The following is a 22,478-nucleotide window of genomic DNA, read 5'->3' as shown; positions in this document are numbered from 1 at the left end:
TCATTTACCACTTGTGGGGGCTCATTTTGAGAGAAAGTGTATGTGTATCTCCTAATTTCGACGATGTCAATTTTTTTCCAATTTTGCACTTTCGTGTCACATTTTCCGACTGACATACTATAACTTTAGATGCCATTAGTCAAATTCAAAACAGAGAACTACCAGATCTAATATGCATTCGAATGTTCCATATAAAAGGTAGTAACCCCGCAGCCGATATCGATCACTTGAGACAGTGATGATTTTACTCGTAGCTATCTGTTCAAAATTGATTTGTGTTATTTCGTTTCTTTTGCACTTGCTGGAGAAAGCTGCCCCCGACTGTCAACCCTTTACCATTTAACGATTACCTATCCCTTAGGAACACCTCCCCCACGTCCTCTCTCAATTACAAATTAAAAGTCCCCTGCTGTACTTTCCCGCCAAATAATTGAATTAACCAGCAGCAGTTCTCCACCTTGACAGTAAAGAAATTAAACTGTCTGTCAATAACAATGATGATAATGGTAAGAACAAAAATAGTATACTTGCAATGTGCCTAATTTCTGATTAACAGAACTCGAGGCGCAGAAATGACTAATTATTCTTATGTAGGAAGAAATGTAGTCACAGAAAACTGGAGACTAGACGGATGAAGGTGTTGAGAGTACTGTTTAAAGGTATACTGTCACCTGTTCCAATTTTGCCACAATTACCATGGAAAGAGAAAATCTAACCAATAAAAGATTTTAAGCGGGTGGTCGCTTTTTAAAAACAGCGCCCTCACATGGGCATTTTGAATACCAAGGAACGCCCCTTTAACCATGTATGGGCATATTTAGATTACAGGCGACTGTATACCTTTAAAGAAAGAAATTTTGAGAGAACGACAGAAGAGCAGAGGAGACTTGGAGTGACGAAGGTCAGAAGGATCGTTACCAAAATTGTTGGGTAAAGTAAATGTAAGAATGTGACCTCTCGCCGAAAGAAACATTTTGAATGATGAGAAGACAAGAATCTTAGGAAGAGTAATGTTGTCTTGTCAACCCACGTGGATTTTGTAAGTCATCAGTTGAGGAAATTTAAGGGGGCGCTGCACCTTATACAGCGTATTTTGCTCAAAAATTACTTTTTTTTGCAAATGTTCATTCAATTTTAATTAATTTGTTAACCAGTGATTAAAATATTAGTTGGGTTCATCTTTTAGCTTGTCAAGCAGTTGTAAGTTGTGTGATAAAGACGTGTTAATATATGCAAATCACTCGATTTCCTAGCTTCTTTTTCCTCCCAATTTCAAAATTTCCAAAGAATTTAACTCCACTCTGGCTGAGTCAAATTTTATGAAATTTTCACATCATGTTGTTTAAATGCTATATTACAAAACTACTATTTTGTTTGGCAATAAAGTTCTTACATTTTGAATCAGAGGCATTTTAATTTTGCTAATCATGATATTAATCACTTTTTATAAGTGACAGTCTTTCAACCCTTGCCATTTTAGAATGAGGATAGATGACACAAAGTAAAATAGTCGTTTTTTCTACATATACTCTTTTTTCGAGTGAAATATTACATTTCAGAAAATAGCGTCAAGTTTTCTTACTTAAATTATTTTTATCATTAATACGAAAATTGAGGCTTATTACCCCAAATATACACCCACTTCTTCCTTCGAGTAAACTAATGCTACCAACCAAACTTCATCGTCCGCTCGCACGGCTCGTTAGCCAGACAGGAGTCTTCCACTTCGGGAAGCATCCAGCTGCCCGGAGCGGAGACCTTAGCAAGCGAAGATGACCAAACTTTAGAGTCTCTGCTTTTAGAAAATATATAGTATGAGGGGGTTTCCTTGTCATCTTTGATGAGAAATATTGCTTTGAAAAAAAATGTGTTGGCAACATGAAGCTCCGCCCTAATGATATTTTACTAATAGTTGGTGGGTAACAATGGCATCGCAATCAAGGTGGTATTTGCACAAAAACTATGTTAGCTGTCTTATCTGAAAACAGTTAAAAAGATTTCAAATAAAATCTTATCGCTCTGTAATCCACAAGAGTATCGTATTGCTCCCAAAATGTGGACCTTATCACTTAAAACTTATGTATCGTAACCTCGAAACTAACCTTTGAAGAAAGGACACATGGATAATGCGAATGCCAGATCAAATTCTTCAAACTTTTTACTAGCTTACTTCAAGAATGATAACTTCATAAAAGCGAAGAAGAATATACATATTTGAAAATATGTTGAATCTATATTACATATTAAAACGCTGAACAATTATGGTAGTGAAAGATTTAAAACTTTGCGTCATAAACTCTAAAAAATATTCAAAATGGAAGAGCTACAATATACTAGGCTATGGTCTAGCAAGCTACACCTTAGAAAGCACGATAATGTCAAATTAACTATGGAATAAAGAGGAATTTCTGCGCTAAATTCTGATTAAAGTTTAAAAACAATATCATGCTTCTAATGTATTTCATCATTTTATGTCAAAAAGTAGAACAATATATAGATATTTAGTTTCGAGCTGAAATTGGACATACAAATTTCAGTGTATACGTTATTTTGCTTCTATCTATATTTATATAAAAAATTTATGAGACTTGCGTCTTTTCTGATAAAATTTACCAATTATCTACTACTTTTGAGAAATGAATGAATGAACTTTGAACAACACTACGTTATGACAATCTATAAACTTTGGTCTGTGAATTAAAGCAAAGCCAATTACAATCAAAATCTTTCAAGCTGCAAAACTTAGTCGGACAAGGGATTGTTTTAATCGAAGTGTAGCAGCGATTTTACAACATTAACACAGCAGGGCAGGTCATTTTTACATTTAATTAGCTTCATGCTTGTTACATCATTGTACTGGAAACACAACCCTAACAAGTGAGCGTGACAGTTCATTACTAGGGTCCATACTAGTTCATTGGGTTGTGTTTCCATATTAATGACGTGACTGTCAGGAAATCTTCTACTCAGTAATTGACAACATTTAGTAAATGACAGCTACGTGGTAATTGATCAGGAATAAAAGAAGAAACACATGATGATGTGTTTATGTTTCTCTGTCTGACGTGTGAGAAGTGGCTGTGGTGTGTTGTGTAACGGAGAGCACGTACGGGTAGCAGGTTAAATGTAAACAAGACTACAACCAGCCCTGCTGTGTTAATGTTGTAAAATCGCTGACACGGAGGTCGATTAAAACAACGATTAAAACAACGCCTTGGCCAATTAAGCTTGGCAGCCTGAAAGATTTTGATTGTATCAATGACAATAAAAAAGGCAACTCCCCCCCCCCCCCCTCCGCCACCCTATCCCCGCAAAAAATTGTCAAAGGAATAAAGACATTTCATTGTGCGTACACCTAAACCTTTACTTACCTACATCACTTATATTAGAACGACAGGCAACAGTGTGCGAGTTTATTCAGTGCTAGACTTTTAAGCTCTGTACCATACATGTAAGTATATTCATCTGAAAATCCTTGATATCTAGTGGCGAATACAAAAAAAAGGATCCGTGGGAAGTCTGCCAATTTTACCTAATGACGTGCTCCACTGACGAGTGAGGCCAGTACAGACATTTCCGGAATTTATCTTCAGACCTATTTGAGTTTGGAGGGACGGATTAAAGAGCCTCATTGTCAGAAAGTGTTTTACGTATTCTAAAAAGGCGTACTTCGCTGAAAATGTGGCCATGTAATATTTGTGGCAAAAGCTCAGCACTGCTGCTGCGAAATAGTATGGAAACAGCATTCCAGCGACCCTTCTCTAGATACTTTATGTGGGACGCCATAGATGAAGCGCTCCAAGTGTGTAATGTTGGCGTTTTTTCTTCCTCGTGTTCCAGTTTTGCCCACAAACACTACTACAAAAAGATTACAGCAGAGACTTCAGGGTCATTTTATCGTTGCTGTCATTCGAGAGACATTTCTTGTACGTCTGCAGCAGGGCCGAACATCGCTGCTGGGAAGTCGTGCGGATATCCGACATGGTGGTCTTGCAGCTGGTTGTCTCCTTCCCGCCGGATTTGACGCGGAATCTCTTGACCGCTCGTCGACAAGCGAAAGACAGACGACATATGTCTCTCTGCAAGGAAACAAAGATACACTTTTTCGCTTTTGTTCAAATGTAAATCTGTATTGTACCAGACCCTGGGTAAAGTTTGTATGAACAACACACACTGGGCAAAATAATAGTCGACAAAATCAACATACATTAAAGCAACATAGATTATAACACACCTAATCCGGGAGTCTGTTCTAATTCGCCAATTGATAGTCACGTGGGATGCGTTCCTTTTGTGGTGATCCATGTAAACGACGTCATCAGGTATCATTTGTTGGAACTGTTGCCTGTGCCAGGCATCAATTCCGAAAAATGATGCCATCTGACGTACGTCAAAAAAGACATTGGCGCATGCGCGAACCGGAATGGAACAAGATGTCGTCTGCGGTCGATCAAAACGATAGTCGAGAAATTTCTAGATTTTTCCTACTTTCTGAAGACGAACTGAATGCTCTGTTTTCCAACAAGGACTCGAAACGGACGAAAACGCTTATCAAAGGTGCATTGAATGTTTTGCAGAAGTATTGCGATCCTGTCGCGAAAACTTCGTGCCGAACCACTCCAACGTATAAGTACGCGACAAGTTTTGTGTATGGTACGTTCTTAGTAAAAGTGTAGTTTATGCTATAACACGATTGGAACTAATTTGGGATAATTTGATCTTCATATTTTTCAAATTTCTCAAAAGTGTTTGGTGCCATATAGCTGAATGTTGCAATGTTACAAATTACTCATAAAAACAAGTGTGTAACTGAAAGGAAAAGCAGACGAGCTTACATTTTGGAGGTTAAACGACCCTACTTCACCATCCAATTATCCCAAATTAGTTCCAATCGTGTTCTATGAGTTCCGACGTTCCGACGTTCTGGTGATAAGGCTACATAACAGAACGTCGGAACACAGAATAAACTCATAGCATAAACTACACTTTGATACAAACTACACGGTCCACATAACGCCTGTGGTACAGATGTATGCTGTTGCCCTCATGGCCAGTCAATAGGTGTATAATGATGCATGGTGGATAATCGACAGATCTAGAGGGAGAATAATTTGACTGAGTTCAGAACCAAATGCTTGTGTATGGTACCTGATGCTAATCTATGATATAACAGACTACTGTCGTCTGCAAAACTGTAAATCTTTGAACTGCTTCCTATCAGCTCAATACGCTTGCATTGCCGGTTGTTTTCAGAAACATACCTTGAATCTATCACTGATGAAAACGTATATAACTGGGTTGATCACGGCATCTGCTATGACCATCCAGACGAACACACACGCTCTTGCAGTCATTGTTATCGTAGGCCTGGATTGCAGATAATGTGAGTTGTACGTCAGAACGAACAAGTTGTAGACGTGTAGAGGAAGCCAACAGATTGCGAACAATATCACCGCCGATATAAGAGTGGCCATCGCCTTTAAAAAAAATTAATTAATTTTATAGAATTATTGAATAAAGTGTACAATTTACACTTTATACAATGGAACACTGCTTTCCGGGATCAATTCTAAAAGAATAACCTTGATCTTCTGATGATTGTTGTAAAATAATTTTAATAAAATTTGGCTCTTCTGTGTATATCGTAAGAACAAAAGTTTCCCAAACGGCACAGTTATATTCCATAATCTAGTATGTGTGGAAACAATAAACGTATACTAGAAATGATATCATTGTCGACTAGGAATGCAAAATCTCTAGACAATTATTTGACTGTAAGCAAAAGTAATTTCTCCAAATGTAAATATTACCTTGCGCTTGACCCGCAGTTGTTGCTTGTCCCTTGTCTGGTTCGAAGATCCGGGCAACTTTCGTCTCCCCAGCTTGAACGCCGCTCGGAAGTAGCAGACTCCGAGGATGAGAAGTGGTAGTACATACGTAGAGAAAAACAGTGTCCATATGTACGCTTCCTTTGGCTGGACAGCAAATCCTGAAGAGGGCCAAGTTCCCAGGCAGAGGGAAGCCGTCCTATTGTCCTCAATGGGGAATCTCCTCACAGAGTGGTAGAGGGCGTATGGAGTGCAAATGGCCGCCGCCGTCACCCAAATAATGACCACTAAAATTATCTTCTTTCTCGTCGTCAGTTTTTCCTTCAGTGGATACATGATGGCATGATATCTGTCCGTACCGATTGCCGTCAGCGTGAATATGCTCACAATCTCAGAAACCTAAACAAAACAAACTTATTCCTAATCTTGTCTCTTTAATACATACATACAATATGGTTGGAACTAATTTGGGATAATTGGATGGTGAAGTAATGTCGGTTTCATCTGCAAATGTAAGCTCATCTGCTTTTCTTTTTAAGTCATACACTTGTTTTTATGAGTAATTTGTAATATTACAACATTCAGCTATAGGGCACCTAACGCTTTTGAGAAATTTGAAAAATATGAAGATCCAATTATCCCAAATTAGTTCAAATTGTGTTATAGATACATAGATAGATACATAGATAGATAGATACATAGATAAATAGATACATAGATAGATACATAGATGCATATACATACACACATAGATACATAGATATATATATATATATATATATATATATATATATATATATATATATATATATATATATATATATATGTATGTATATATGCTGTTGTTTTCTAAATGCAGTTCATACATGTACTTAAATATTATCGTTATTACGGTAATGATTTTGGTATCTAGTTTAACATCTAGCATTGACATCATAATTTCATCGAAAACACTACGGAAATAATAATGTTACCACAAAATGAATAATACATGGAAATTATCAATAGAATGTGACGAAAAGCAGAGGAACAAAAGTATAGATAGATAGATAGATAGATAGATAGATAGATAGATAGATAGATAGATAGATAGATAGATAGATAGATAGATAGATAGATAGATAGATAGATACTATAGATAGATAGATAGATACTATAGATAGATAGATAGATAGATAAATAGATACTATAGATAGATAGATAGATAGAATCGTGAATGAGGAAGGTGATTGTTCAAAACATTTCAGCCATACCAGGTAAATTCTGTTCCTTTTGCTTTCGAGTACAATGTACTTTTTAAAAGCCCACGGGGTATCTTTATAGATACCCGCATATTTGATTCAAAATACCCATATCAGAAAAGTACGGTCCACCGTCGTAATTAACAATAGTCAATATTTGAGTTAATTTATTAGACCTCAAACGTTGATATTTTCATTACCCTGCCCTATTACTTGGTATGTATTCAATTTTTGCCATATTTTTAGGAGTAATTGGGGTTTTTTCATTGTTACTGTTATTTCCTCGGGACGAGACTGAATGAAAACCTACCCCGTGTGCACTTGGCTTAAGATACATTGCATGCTGCCAGGACATATCTACAATGGTTAATATTTGATTATATACATCATATGTCAATCGGATGGCATTTATTTTACTATGCAGTGTACGCTATCATGTTACATGGATATTTTTAATCCGCCAGTCACTTTCAGCATGACCTGGGAAAGTTGAGTATTGCCGTGACTGACTGTCAAATGTATTTCGTCTGCTACCGTGATGGGGCCAAATGCTGTAAGAATGCGTTTTGCCGAATATCTATTACATAATGGATAACTTTCAATGTATTAGAAAACCTCTACTCACAGGGCGTTGTCTACATATCCGTCCCCTGGGGTGGGTAGGTGTTTCGTTGTATCGCTAATAAAGATATAACTGAAGATACCTTGCTGGTGCGTTCGTTGTTGACTTTGTCAAATTTAATCCGGTGATAATCTGGTGAGAGCGTCCACAGATTAGTAATTTACCCTTGATTACTTTGGCTAATTAGGCACTCAAACTCATCAGATAATAGACGCAGCATGTTGATAAAACGTATACGCAAGATTGTCAAGGGCAGTGCTAAGTTAAGACCGAAACACCAAAGGCTGGTAGAATATATCTTTATTAGCGATACAATGAAACACCTACCCATCCCAGGGGACGGACATGTAGACAACGCCCTGTGCTCTACTGGAGGTGATCGTTTTCTAAACACAATCGCTGAATAGTGTTGGTGACTGAATTTATACAGCTACATTCAGTGTCGTCATTCGACAAATCTGACAAAATCAAACTTTCGCTGACAAATGGATGAATTGAATGTGTCAGTCTTCAGTGAGGAAGAGGCGGAACATTATTGGTGGTTTCGCTGAAATATTGGTGGATCTAATTTACCATAAATGTAAAAACCTGAAATGGGCTCTTGTATTTTAGCTGTATTTCACGCACTGACTGTCGAAAATGCAATTGTCGTCACCTGACTCGAAGGCTTGCAATTTGTGAATATGCTAAGATAAGTTCAAATGATGGATGTTTCGTGTGGTTTTGAGCTTGTTTTGTGATTGGTTTACTGTCACAAGAAGTATTTAGCCGAAAATGCAGCATTGCTTCAAAGTCGTCAGCCTTGAAATGGTCATTTTACAACGTCACTGTCGCTGCCTAAGGCAACATCAGTTTTGCATTACTTTTTTTATATTTTCCCCAGCCCTACTGTTCGTAATCAATACTACCAGTGGCTTTGTTTCTTGCATGCCGTATTTGGACAATGCTCTTGAAAATTAGCAGTGGCATGTCGAATAATAACAGCAGCTGTTGTGTTGCCTGTAAAGTATGTTTTGACCCAGTTCAGCGACCCAAGACTCACACATACCGTAGACAGAATTATCAAATAGACTTGTTTATATACGTTATGTGGTTATACATGAAGAATAGAACGCCGCGATTAACCAAACATTGTTTCCTCATTTTAGGAGACATACAGACGCAAGCAGAAAATTGTGTTGTCTTGTAGCAGTCGTAGGGCGGAAAATTGGAGCTTGTAGCATCCAGTGTTCAGCTTGTTCCCTATATTATTCGTTTGGTTTAAATTCGAATACCAACAATGCAAGCCTTTACCAACAATTATATCATTAATTTAAATAAATGAAAGACTTTAATCGACCTCGAAAGACAGGTCATTACAAGCTACAAGAAAATCAAAAGGAGAGAATATCGAACACTGCCCTCTATACTGTTCCTTTTTATCATAAAACAATCATTATCGAAAGCTTTGTGTTGTCAACAATACCAGAAGTCACTCTTAATAGTCTCACTTTGAAAACAAATTGGAAGTGCTAGTACGCCTATAGAGGGCTAGACATCTGGATAGTTTGGATGTCTATACTAAATGTCCTTAGGCCATTCTTGGATTTCAACATAACAAAAGACTTGTTGTTGAACTAAGATAGTATGCACCCAAAAAGTGAAAGACTTAAACTGTCGCTCGATCCTTCCACAATCGTTCAGTGAATTCGACCTATGTTTCTGGGAGAGGCTTTTTCGCGATTCAAATTATATTAAATTTATCAACTTCCATACGGTCTAACACAAACAGTGATGATGTAGGGCCGATAATAACGTTACACAATATTATAGACGTGTATATCACACTCAATATCGACCAAACTTCGGTTAGTTGTTTAGTTTATGGGTGACCTTTATGTTGACCCCCAGAGAGTTTTAAGTTCGTCAAAAATGAACAAAAATGTATGCTGTGTGAATTGGTAAAACAGAATTTAGTATTTCAAGTCGTGAAATACGTACTTAAATGTTCTCATCAATGAAAATGGAAAAAGAGTGGAATCCTGGGAAAAAAGCAGTCAAATCTCTGATGAATTTTTCATACCATTATTCTAACTTCCCCTAACCTATAAAGTTTTACCGGATCGTCCCTCGAGAGTTGATAGATTTGCGTGAGTGACCGGATAGTCCAAGTTTCAACTCTGGTAGAACCGTTCAATCGATCACTGTAGATTAATTTTATTCAGATTGCGAACGGCTTTTGAGTAATTGACAGGTAGGTGCTCCGGTAAACAGGTAGGTTTACTTGAACCAGATGAAAGAATTTGTTCTATGTTAGCGATTGCTGTTGGACAAAAATGGGAGCTGCAGTCTGCATAATTATTAAGCGGACGAAATAAAGAATAAGACACGTATGATACATAATTTCCAACCTTTTCTTGATATATAAACTCACCAGCAGAGCTGAAGCCCATAGGATCGAATAGAGTAGACAATATCTTGAAAAACTGGTGAATGAAGAACAACAATACAAGAAACAGAGATAATAGTGTCATACAACATCAACAACGTATACTGACATACACACATCGAGACATTCATCGGGTACATGACTGAAAGACAATCTGTTACGAAAACACAACACGGAGCAGAGTAACAAAAGCAACCCATGGACATTAAAACGAGAAGACGAAAAACCACAAAGCACAACGCAAAACATCACGGTCAGTACACACAACTTCAAAACAACCAACAATCAAGCATTATTCAATATATTGAACTCCAGACTCACTTTCAGCGCAAAAGGTGCCAGTCTGCAGATAACGTCACCAAATATCCATTCGCCCATCACAGCAGAGGTGAACACAAACGGCAGACATAGCAAGCTGAGGGTCCAGTCAGAGATTGCCAGATTTAGTATCAGAGTGTTGAAAGATGGCTTGGAATTCTTTTTGCAAGTCATGACGAGTATGACGACGATATTTCCAACAGTGGAGATCACGACGCCTAGTATGAAGATGGCGCTGAGAATGTGGACGGCAGCTCGGTCCATCCGGGGCAAGGAGTAGACATTTATTACTTCGTCTTCATAGTAGTAGCTGTAACTCTCACTGTCGTTCAACAGCATCGCTGCATATTGTTGAGCCATACTCTTTACTGAAATTTGACAGAGAGAGAGAGAGAGAGAGAGAGAGAGAGAGAGAGAGAGAGAGAGAGAGAGTATTATTACAATTTATATCTAGGCGAGTTGTTGATCAAATGATGCAAGTATACTGTGATTGAATTACAATTCTATAGCCTCTTCGTACAGTGGACAAACGCACAGGGGGACGGACACTGTTTCTTGAGTTGATTGGAACCTAAATCCTGACGATAACTGTACAAGACGCTGGCAAATTCCCAAAACTTGAGCATTACGAGACTGGTCCATCCCGGTAGAATAAAGTTACCAAGTTCTTAACACGCAAATCATACCTGTTATAACAGGCGCGTAGAGTCTAAATGCGCGGACAAGAAGCAGGGACTGACGACTGAACTCGCGTGCGTAGGCAATCGGTGTTGCTTGTCATTCAGGAATAAAACACGTGGGGGTAGGGATCTGTGGTAGGGCCGACATGAATGTTGCATGTATAATTAATTTAACATGCAGGCACTTCATACACTGTAAACACATTACAGAGAAAGCCCTGGGAAGACTGGAATGCTAATATTGTGGAGAGGAGGGACAGCCGACTGAGTTACAGTCCCTACAAGAAGAGCTCGAAAGAAAGGGCCAGATTTACATGTGCAGCTTTACATACATATGGTAAAACATCTGCAGTTTTATTCATCACTTACAGCAGCCAAACGGTACCTGTCAAATCAGATTATGGCGCCAATAAAGTCCTTAAGTTTTTATGACTGTTTTGTACAGTGTATAGTTGTTTGTCCCCGTTAGATTGCGTGTCACTCAAATAGACATTGATTCACCCACAATATTTCATCTGTCGTGAAGTGGGCATATCTTTGAACGCCGCCGGTCGCATGAACTAGGTCTCTGTTTCATTTGTGTATCACGGACTCCTCGGGGAAATGGCTGCTGTTCTGATAAAGCATGTGACGACAGTTGTCAAAGCGACAGATGAAGCGGCGTACAAAGGAGAGTCCAAATTCGCCAAAGGTCATCAGGTGTAACATAGGGGCATCTTCAAAAGCCTGATAGTGTCGGGAGAACCATGACTGGAATAACAGCTACTCTAAACAACACCTTTTTAGGGAAGAGACTCGCGTTGTAATCATTCGACGGCATTCAAACTCCCTTTGTTTCATAACACTTATCGTGAATAACATTACCATATTGGTATGAACTTCTGAATCAGTATCTGCAACTTTTCTCAATACTGTTTTTTGTACTTGTACTTTAAAAACATATGTGTGTATGAATGATATATTAGAATTGTAAAAACTTATGTATAGCTAAATTTGAATGTATGAATAATATCTTGCGGTGCGTCCCCGAATATAGTAGTTGCAAAATTTATACTTTCACACAAAATCTTGTTGATGTCACCAATGTATGTTCCCTCTGGGTCAAAATCTTTTTGATATATTGCCCTTAGGCCTATCTTTATTCAGTAGGGTCAAACAATTGTTTATCCGTTGTCTTGCCTTCAGGATATAAGGATAGGTCAGTCAGGAACTTTTATTTTCATTTTATTTTATTTGAGAGGCAATGCCACTCATAAAAAAAATGCAAAATCGTGAGCGATTTAGAAAATGTTGAAAAACGTTTTGGTGAGAGAGTGTGAAAATAGATCAGGTCTGGTTCAGGGAAACAAAATTTAATGTTTTATTTAGCCTGACAACACTTCCGTATAGTTTATCACTTAAGGTGGTATTGCATTTAACCAACCTTCTACAAAGCAGAGATGGCATTAAAACCCCCTAATATTGTATATCAATTTTTTCCCATACTTGCGCTCAGTACGGGCTATGATATCCTTATCCACACGATGGCAAAATTACACCCGCTTCTTTTTTTACTAGAGTATCTCTTGAGACATCTCTTCCAATCTAGATGAAAGGACAGCAGTTGTAAGTGTCTGGAGAGACTTGTCGAGAACCTCACCGATTCGCAAAACGTTTGAGTGTCGTGTCACACGTGCACACTATACCGAGACGTTCTCGCAATATACTTAAGGACGTGAAAAATTTTAATCCTCTGATGACGTCAACACGCTAGGCGATAGGGCAATATTTATGACAGCAGAGTACGGTCAAGCGATCAGAGATTGCAATTCAAGTGTCAAGTGAGGGGAACTGAGACCATTGGTAGAAATACATAGAGGGAAATAGAAGTGAAATAACTGTCTGGAGTGGAAGTATCACAGATCTCATCCAAGGGATGTAAGAATTTCTTGCTTTTTCCCATAATAGTACGAGGGAGTAACGGCCCTGCCTTATGTGATGGATTAGCCAATCATACCACTCTTTGCTGCCTTAAAGATAAACCTTCCTCTTGAAAACAGTCAGTTTTTGTAGGGCCCTCACATAGCTTTGAAAATCAATTATAGATCTTCTACTATGTTTAATGTAAAATTATTCAGTGTAGGTCCACTATCGCCAGTTTGTGTTTGTGCTAAGCGTTTAAAGGGATTCAACACGATCTATACAGACGTTTATTACTAATCTTGAATTTGGTCAGGAGGTTCACTGTCGCAATAAACTAAATTCTTGATTCTATCTGGGAATTCTGGCAAGGAAATTTATTAATTCTTTAATCGGAATGAAGAGATAGTAGTAAACAGAGAGGATAGCTGCCAGCTCAATAAATTCTTAGTATATATTTCATTCATCGCTGACAATCTGTCCATAGGAATGAAACAATTTTTTTTCAATCGCGAATAACATAGTTTTGTCGCGGTTGCGCTGTTTTGCTCTGACATGTAACCTTATTTCGGAGTGCTACGCTTGAGTAGGTGTTTTTGGCAAATTCTTTCTTTGGGCTGTTAATGTACCCTGCTTTAGTTCTCATAAAGCATACAAAGCATCGCCCTTCGACCTTCAGGATATCAACAGCGTCGTCTGTACACATGAAGTGCTGATCCACGATGCATGAAAAGAGATTCGGTCGACATTTATTTATGGTGGCCGGGGTTATGCTAATACTGTAGAATGTACGAAAACAAGTCTGCTTTCAACTGTTGTGGAATAAGTAAGCTCGTCCGATGCGCGTCTACGACAAGCTTAAATTATCTATTTCAATGGCAAATTGTAACACTTTCTTTTCAAACCGCGTAGGGGCGTTTTGCGCTTAAGACCATGTTCGGTGTCGTAGTAACATGGATGTGAGTTTTTGACCAATAATGCAGAACGGTCACCCGGTGTTGCAGTTTTAACCTTTTCAAGGGTGACAGCTTTCGGCGTGCTTGCCTGTAGGAGAAAATAGCCCTGTTCGTGATACCGGACTTTCTTCAGATCTGTTGAGCGGAGAGAGCGATGGAGCTGGAACAATCTGATTGAAATCATACGATGAGAATTGCTCGGTCTTTGTATCGTATGACTTTCGTGTGTATCGTCCTTTTGCAGTACTTTACCTCACTACATCTGATTTTTATCCTGTTAGAGTTAGATATGCTTGCTTAAGAATTTTAGCTGCAGCCGCAACAATAATGTCAACGATTTAGATTTTATCAACTCCAATCAAAATAAAGGTGAGGTTGCAGCGGGTCTACAACAGAGTTGTCTGCGCTCGTATTATTTCTTTATCTTCCGTTATCAGACAAAATTACAAAATTGTTAATTATATATAAATATAATATATATATTATATATATAATAATATATTATATATATATATATATATATATATATATATATATATATATATATATATATATATAGCAATGATATTCTATATGCCAACGACTGACGGATAAGCCCAACGTAAATTGTATATAGTCGCTTAATTAATATTTATGATATGCAGCCAAAAAAAGCACGCAGTTTTAATCTTTCAAGAAAAGAAAACATTACCAGCAGTAGAGCCAAGTATCGTTCAAGATACGAACCGCATTTGTACCAGGTGATCAAATAGAAAGTTAACATGAGGTAAACACTACAAGTAACGTTTCGCACCAACGAGCGAGACATCTGAGAACTCTAGATCGATCTCTTGTTCCGATAATCGCTCAATATAAAGAGTAAAGAGAAAAGAGAAAAAACGCGCCGTCGTTAATAATTTTGAAAAAAATGCCACGACCAGAAGAATAACAGAACTGCCTATTCGCCCTGATGTACATTGAATGGTTTAATCGGTGATGATGTCTTGTCGATGACTTGTGTGACAATCTGAAACTTATTTTTAGTGTGAAGTGATTTAACATTAACAAACACGCAAATGATAAAAACATCGAAAAACCAACTCAAATCTGATACAGCCTCTAAAATGGCTGTGAAATAGAATGATTTATATCGTTAAAACATTCAGTCAGACCGGCCCATGTGATTTTGTTTGCGTGAAATTGCCCACCTAATTCATAACACTTTTTTATTGGATCTACGGAATCATAAAAGGGCGTGAGTGCAGTATTATGGTCTCATAAATCTCATCTAAGTGGTGCTTTTGGTGACAAGCGTGTCTCGAACTTTTGTTGGTTTTACTTTTCCCCGCTTTTCAATGGATTGCTATCGATGTTGTTTTCTGTGTGGAAAGCTCACTCATGAAACGACAACTCAGTATTACATTTTGCATGACTTTGAAAATCAGTAAAAAATACTTTACTTGTTCACTGAAGACATCTGTCCGGGATGTGATTCAATTGACATTGCAAAGTGTTCTTCATCATTTGTAAGGTTTACATTCTACTACAGCATTCTACGGTTGTAAAAAGAAGATAATTTTGGTTCAATAAGCTAGTCTTCGTCCCGATCAAAAGGATTACATTAAAAACAAAGACGACATTGCACCGAAAGAGAGGAAGTACAAAGACTTCAACAAGATTTGAACTATCTAACTTCCATTCAATCGTGAGACGCTCATGCAAAAGTGGAAGAAACATGGAAAACATTTTAAAAATTATCTGACGCGGTCATGCTGATTTGTGAAAGTAATCACATGAAGGACGCTTTAAGAGTGTCAATTTTTAACATAATAATTTGCAGGCTGCGAAAAAATCCGAAAAAAAAAACAATTCACCAAATTTTTAGCGAGGAATATACTGCATCCTGACCACCTCAAATATCTAATGGTATATCCCGCAGGCCTAAGTCCACTTGACCGATTTACAATAATCTGAACGCACAGCGGAAGCATAAATTTTCCCCGGGGCGACAAATACTTAAGCCAACACACCTGTCCCACAGTGAATAATGTCCAATATGCTCATCAATTACGAAACGTTAGCGAACCCCTTGTTGTGGAAATAGAGTCTATTCACATCAAAAGTTTTACGGATGGATGGTTTGATGGAAAAATAACAACCCGCATACTGTGTTGTTGTCCTATGTGTGTGTGCAAGGTTTCCGAACACGGGGGCGGCCGCCATACCACTCCACCGTGACGAAACTGAGATACTCAATCAAATATGTTTTGAAAATGTTGCTGTTCAAAAAAGCCTATCACTACTACAAACTTTCAACAAGATATTTGAATCAGCAATTTATCGTGTTTAGGAGGAGATCAAATCATAATTTCGTCGTCAGAATTTTTCGCTCTTAAAAACCGTTAGTTGAGGGAAAGGGATGAAATTTAGGTAGTCGAACGAAATTTTTCATGCTGTGCCACTGTTCGCATGTCGTCTGTAATTATTGCGCTGAGATGCGCATAATTTATGTGAATTACAGCTTCCTGTTTCGTATTATATCGGTATATATTATCATTGTATGGTGAATTCCTCGCCTTTATTATGCGTCTCTTGTCGATGAAAAATATCAAACTTTAATGTAAACGTACGGTACAAGACCAGTAAATAATATCGAATAGGCTAACACGGGTAAGCCTAATTCGCGAGCCACGTGCACGTGTCGCGTGCCCACGTGCCGTAGGTCGGCGTGCCATTTCACGGGCCAAGATAGATTCGACCTCGATTTACGTTTATGTCATACACAGAACGATGTCCCCGATGTTGCGCAGGTCTTCTTATTGAGAATATAAACCCTGGCTCCGGCCAATCAAAAGGCCAGATTCGAGCTAGGTATATTATAATTTGAAATGTGAATTCGAAAACAAACTTATCATGCATCGTGTGTACATGTCACCACTTCATGTGTAAAGAAGACGCCGTTGATATCCTAAAGGTGACTTATCATTGTAGATGAACAGATAAAATAATTTGGAGTGAACGTGTTTCTTTTTGTAGCTTAAACTGCAGAACGTGAAGCGCAGCCAGTGAAATTTTACACTTAGGCTGCGTTCAAAAAAACGGCGAGGGAGGTGGGCTGGAGGAATTCAGGGGTATTCAAAAATTCGGGGGTAGCAAAAGGGGACTTATAAGTTTTGCACTGCCTACAGGGGGAACCTGTAATTTTTTTGGTGCCTTTTACTTTTTACATTTTTCAATTCCAGGGTCTGGTAGGTAGGCCTAATTCAATGATAAATGAATACCATTTTAATGTCATCCAAATGTTCTAATGTTAATGATAATTAAGCAAAATCTAAAACCATTTTGTCACATTTCATGTATCATGTAAACATGTAAACATGTATCATTTTTTCGTAAAAAAACAAGTGGGCCTAGTAACAGGGCAGAAGCTGCAACTGTTGATAATTGTTTTCAATATTTATATGCAATATATCAAATGCAGATTCTTGCTGTCTCCCTACAGTATGTTGAAACACACAATATTCAGTTTGTCGACAGAGCCTCTATATATAAATATGTATTAGATGATAATTGAATAAGAGTCCAGACGCAAAGTCACTTTAGTCTGATCATGAACATTGATACCAATAATCAAGTGTACACAAGAGCACAGATTTACCTAGTTTTGAATTGGAAAAAATTATTCACAGTTTCATCATAGACTGTCATGTAAAGTGAACCAACATTTTAGATAAATTCCAAAATCAATTTCTTGTACACAAATGCACATGTTACTTCCCACTTCAAGCAAAGTACATTTAAATACATTATCAAACATATAAAATATACAGATATAGCATGTTTTGCGGTGGAAAATTGTCAATAATATGCCTGATAGTCTCCATGTATTATGATTTGATATTTTTTGGATGAAGCACTATATCAGCCACATCTTGCCTTCTTATAGTTGCACAAAATATGGTGACCCTCCCTCAAAAGTATGAAATATCATATCTCTTCAAAAATACTTGCGTGATAAATTGCGACTGTCCCTCTAAAAACACCAGCCGTCCCCCTCCGTAATTTGTCCCTGACTTACACAACAATTAAACCAATTGTTAATTAGCTGATACTGTTTCAGTCATTCCTGGGGAGAATACTGCAGTTGTTGGGGGAGGGTCAAGTTTTAGAATGTCGGACAAGGGGAAGGGTCACATTTTAGACAGGAGGATAGGGGAAGGGCATATTTTACGGTACAGGGGTGCGTGGAATTGCCCCGGCCCACCCCATGTATTTACTGAAGGCTCCCTAAGCGATTACTATAATACAATTGAAACTAAATAATGATAATATCTAAATTGTAGCCATTAAGGCAAGCCATTGACTTCTAGAACGACTTCTTGGACTTCGAGATCCAGACGTAGATTGAACCAGTGACGCTAAAAGTGGTCTATATAAAAGATACACTCGCCATTAACCCAGTCAGTGAACTCCGTATACTGAGTAGTGCGTTATCAGGGAACACCATTCAAAACAGAGGGAGAAACGGTTTGCTTATTCAAAGTAGCGTGACAAGCTCCCTCGACAGTGTACCTATTATGTAGTGCCCGTATTCGGTGAGGTGGTTGACGAGTTCAATTTGCCCCTTTGCAGACAAACAAGCGCAGTAAGAAAAGAAGGTCGAAGACATATTGACGGTTGTAAACATCCATCCAGGCACGTGCTGGGCGATACTTTAGAAACCCTTGGCAAATATTACAACGAGATTATGAGACACCCCGGGAGAGACACGCGCCAGTCGCACCAGCCGGAACTCTATTGAAATTGTCGCATGATTTGCTGCACATTCTTCCCTTTTGAATTACATCATCCTACTGGTTACAATGGAAACGTTCAAATGAGGGACACAAACAACCATGGAACAGCAGTGTTTCATCGATGTAGATTTTGCACGCGCAAGGAGAGTTACACAATTTATCATGTCTGCCATCCAAAAGGCAGAACCTTTCACGTCAAGGGAGCGCATACTCGCGCTGTTGTTCGCGTCGGTCGTTTTCAACTTGAAACAATATTTGTTGTCAAAAATATACATCAGAGGATACTGAGGGTCAGTATACGTGTAGTGGTTTTAATTTGGTTGGTGTCAGTTATGCAAAGGAAAGGAAAGTTTGCTCGTGGTTTATTATTCTTTTTGATCACAGAAATCACACAATAATCACGGTCATACTTTAGCTAGATACTGCAGAAATTATCGTAATTTACCATAAACGTGGCTGGAACCTTTTTAGAATTTACTTTGAATTGCTGAAAGATTTTTTTGCAATAATTATCGGTGATTTCAACAGGCCGGAAACTACTAGACGAAACATTGCTTCACAAGATGGTCGAACAGATTCATACAACAGTGGCTTAACCTCAGTCGCCGTATTTCTCTCGATGAAACAACTGAATCTGGATAACCGACGCGTGAAGAAGATGAGGCAAACGACAAACCACGAGGCTGACAAAGTATCAGTGCAGGAGGTCGACACGAAAGTTTCGAGGGATCCTCCAGGAGACTGCCGGCAGACATCCGCTTTCGAAATAATGACACGTCAAAACGTTACAAGGAAGTGCTCTGGCTTTACACAAAGACGTAGCAGAGCTAGACTCTGTAACCTCGAAAATACAAGAGATTTCTCACCACATTGCCAAAGTGATGCAAATAGTTAAAGCAACAAATTGTGACGTCACAACAACTGGTGATGAAGAAAAGCGCGCGCAAACTTCCTCAAAGAAAGCCCAATTGAGGTTCATACTTTTATGTAAAGCATGTTGTGAAGAAGTGTTACTTTATAACAGCTTGCCGCAAGTCTGAGACAAGGTGGGAGTCGCCGATAATTGTGGCAGCAATTTCAAACGCTGCGCCATAGCAATAATTTCTGTAGTACAGAAAACGATTTTAATAAATTTCAAGTAGAATCTAAAAGTAGTGTCATCATCCTCTCAAGTTATTTATTCAAGTTTAATTTAAATTCAGACTGCTAAATTGCAAACACCGTCCTTAATTCTGCAATTCAGTAAACAGGTATAAATTAATGAATTTCTTGTTTTAATTCTTTAATTTTCTTTGCTGATAGATAAAAAGGACGATATTGCGGCACAAGGAATCTAGCCCCCACCTCAAAATTCCTTTCCTATGATTTCGAATATCAATGCATTGTTGAGTCTTTTTTTGTGGACGGCTGTCAAAGCCTTAGAGACCGTTGGTAGTACGCACGCTCGCCAACAAAACCACTTGCCTTTGGCCACAAACCCCTACTCCTTCCGAAAGCTTTGTATTGAGGAAGTCCAAAGACAAAATTTTTATTTGAGCTTTCCCAAAACGAGATGATTTTTTGAAATAGGTTGTCTGAAGTTCAACGTGCCGATGGCTTTTTGTTATAAGTCAATTTGACTTACATATCGTGCCTGATTAGAAATTTAAGTACCGAAGTACAAATAGAAAACATTCAAGTTCTGTTTGCATTGCTTTATAGTTTCTGTTACTAAGGTTCTTTTCATTTCGAGGAACAATCACAACAAGCAAACAATCGCAACTGGTTCAGTGTCCATTGATCGTATAAATGTTCATTTACTGCCGTGGCACACATTTGTTGACCTTTGATATAGTTCGGCAAACATTTGAACAAAAATGCAAGATCGACTCTGAGACGCTAAATTCAACTTCTGACTTTGGCAACGCTGCACAACAACTATAGCTAAGAATTCAAATTACAATTTAGTACTGGAAGCACTTTTAATCAAAAACCGTTTTGCGATCAGTAGGTAGGAACCCAAAGCGTCGTCCTCACACAGACTGAAGGTGTCATGATTGTTCACCACGGCGGTGACGAGTCTCGCACTCACCTGATAATGGTGAAGCACTGGGTATACAGTTTAAGAGTGCGCTATCCCTCACCGCGACATGCGTCCGCCTCGACGTTCACAGGAGAAATGAGGGCGAGAAGATGCTACCAATTGTATATGAGAGTCATCTGAAATCGTTTGGACCAATGAGAGTTGGCGCCGAAACAGACACCGATCACGACTGACTGAATACATTCTTTGAAGTCAAAAGATAGAGTACTGCGGTTCAAGAGGTTATAAGAGTACTAACACAGCTGCGGAAATGCTTTGTACGCTCGCTTCATCAAAGGAGGGCATTGACTGCAAAATATACCAATGACGTCTGATATTTCAAGTAGGGTCCTACAAGACTGAAGAGGTAGCGTCATTTTTTTCTGCTCGCTCAACAAGCAATTATTTGAATACCCAATGTTAAAAGTATTTACTATTCCACAAATTTAGAAAAGCTAATCCCATAACAGTTACAGGTTATCGGGAAAAGGTTACTGTTAAGAGCCCGCAAGCTCAATTTGAAAGTTATGAGACTTTCATTTTAAGAAAAGGTGGTCTTCTGACAAATTCACTTACTTCTGTTTGGGGTTGGAAAATAGCCAGGAAACATGGCATTCAAAATCTCCCTTTAAACAACCAGGCTCAAATACGCATTGTTAATGGAATATTGGCTCTACAATTTGCGTCCTAATGGAGCGCCGAAAGTGAAAAAAAAATTACATTAAGCGAGAGAGGATACCTTCTCAAGGATTTTTTTTCTATTCTTCCAGAACACCTGAGAATACCAAATGGTCCATCACTTTTACTTTTTGACCAACCGAAATGGTGGGGAAAATATCTTATGTTCAGTTGAAATCAACAATGCTTCAACACTTCATTTCTTACGCTAGAAGGTGATCCTCTCTCGTGATTGACTGACATCCAAAGACAGACCCCAAAAGTGGAAATATGGCACCTGTTCCAAGTTTGACCTCGGGTTCGACGCGTACTTCGATACTGTACATTATGAGATAATTCGTTTGACATGTAAAGAATATGAAAAGCCCGCATAAACCAAAAAGGAGCATTATTAAAAAACATTACCATAAATTTAGTTTTCCCTCGTCATAATCGGTAGAAGTGTCCGGAATGTACTCTATCCATATCTGAATCAGCAAACGTCTCTGCAAACTCCAGGACCAGGCCACGAACGGTTTTTTTCAGCGATTGAGGTTCCTATATGCATAAACGGATCTCCTACACAAAAACTCATCAACCCTGCCTGAGTGTATGAGCACTGAAATTGGTCACTGAGTTCAATAAACGGTAAATAGGTCAACATGTTTCACTATTCTCAACGTCGAATAAATGAATACTGTGATTTCTGTTCAACAGAACCTTCCATCCTTTAAGTATCTGTAATTGTCTGGATCGATTGAATAAGAGTTACAAGTTCATAATCCAGACACAATGTTACTTATATTTTCACCTGTAAGACTACTCAGAAAATGTCGAACTCGTCTCACGGGTTGCGGTCCGTTGTAATCACCTCGTTGTCACAGTCCGAAAGGTCTGCCTTGTAATTTATATGACACTTGTCTTAAGACTTTAAAATTTGAAGACTTTCTGATAAGAACAATTAATGAGTAGGTAACTTGAATGGTATTAAGGTTCCGTGTAATTTACAGTA

At 38.3% G+C, this 22,478-nt stretch overlaps 1 protein-coding gene across 3 annotated transcripts; it reads right to left on the bottom strand.

Annotated features, from left to right (window-relative positions):
* Positions 1 to 1,565: 1,565 nt before the first annotated feature.
* On the bottom strand, positions 1,566 to 22,135 carry LOC139115301 (prolactin-releasing peptide receptor-like). Of its 3 annotated transcripts, none has more exons than XM_070677320.1 (5): positions 21,893 to 22,135; positions 10,441 to 10,805; positions 5,811 to 6,227; positions 5,262 to 5,477; positions 1,566 to 4,079 (listed from the first exon to the last, which is right to left on the bottom strand). In XM_070677320.1, the coding sequence occupies exons 2-5, from the start codon at positions 10,795 to 10,797 to the stop codon at positions 3,870 to 3,872; spliced, it is 1,200 nt and encodes a 399-aa protein (XP_070533421.1). In that variant the 5' UTR covers positions 10,798 to 10,805; positions 21,893 to 22,135; the 3' UTR covers positions 1,566 to 3,869. The 3 variants fall into 3 exon arrangements, with proteins under 3 accessions (XP_070533421.1, XP_070533419.1, XP_070533420.1); XM_070677318.1 differs by lacking the exon at positions 21,893 to 22,135 and adding an exon at positions 20,819 to 20,927; XM_070677319.1 differs by lacking the exon at positions 21,893 to 22,135 and adding an exon at positions 11,124 to 11,223.
* Positions 22,136 to 22,478: the final 343 nt, after the last annotated feature.

Source organism: Ptychodera flava, chromosome 17, assembly GCF_041260155.1.
Source record: "Ptychodera flava strain L36383 chromosome 17, AS_Pfla_20210202, whole genome shotgun sequence".
NCBI lineage: Eukaryota > Metazoa > Hemichordata > Enteropneusta > Ptychoderidae > Ptychodera > Ptychodera flava.
The sequence above is the reverse complement of the archived record's forward strand: the minus strand, read 5'-3'. Positions and strand labels throughout refer to the sequence as shown.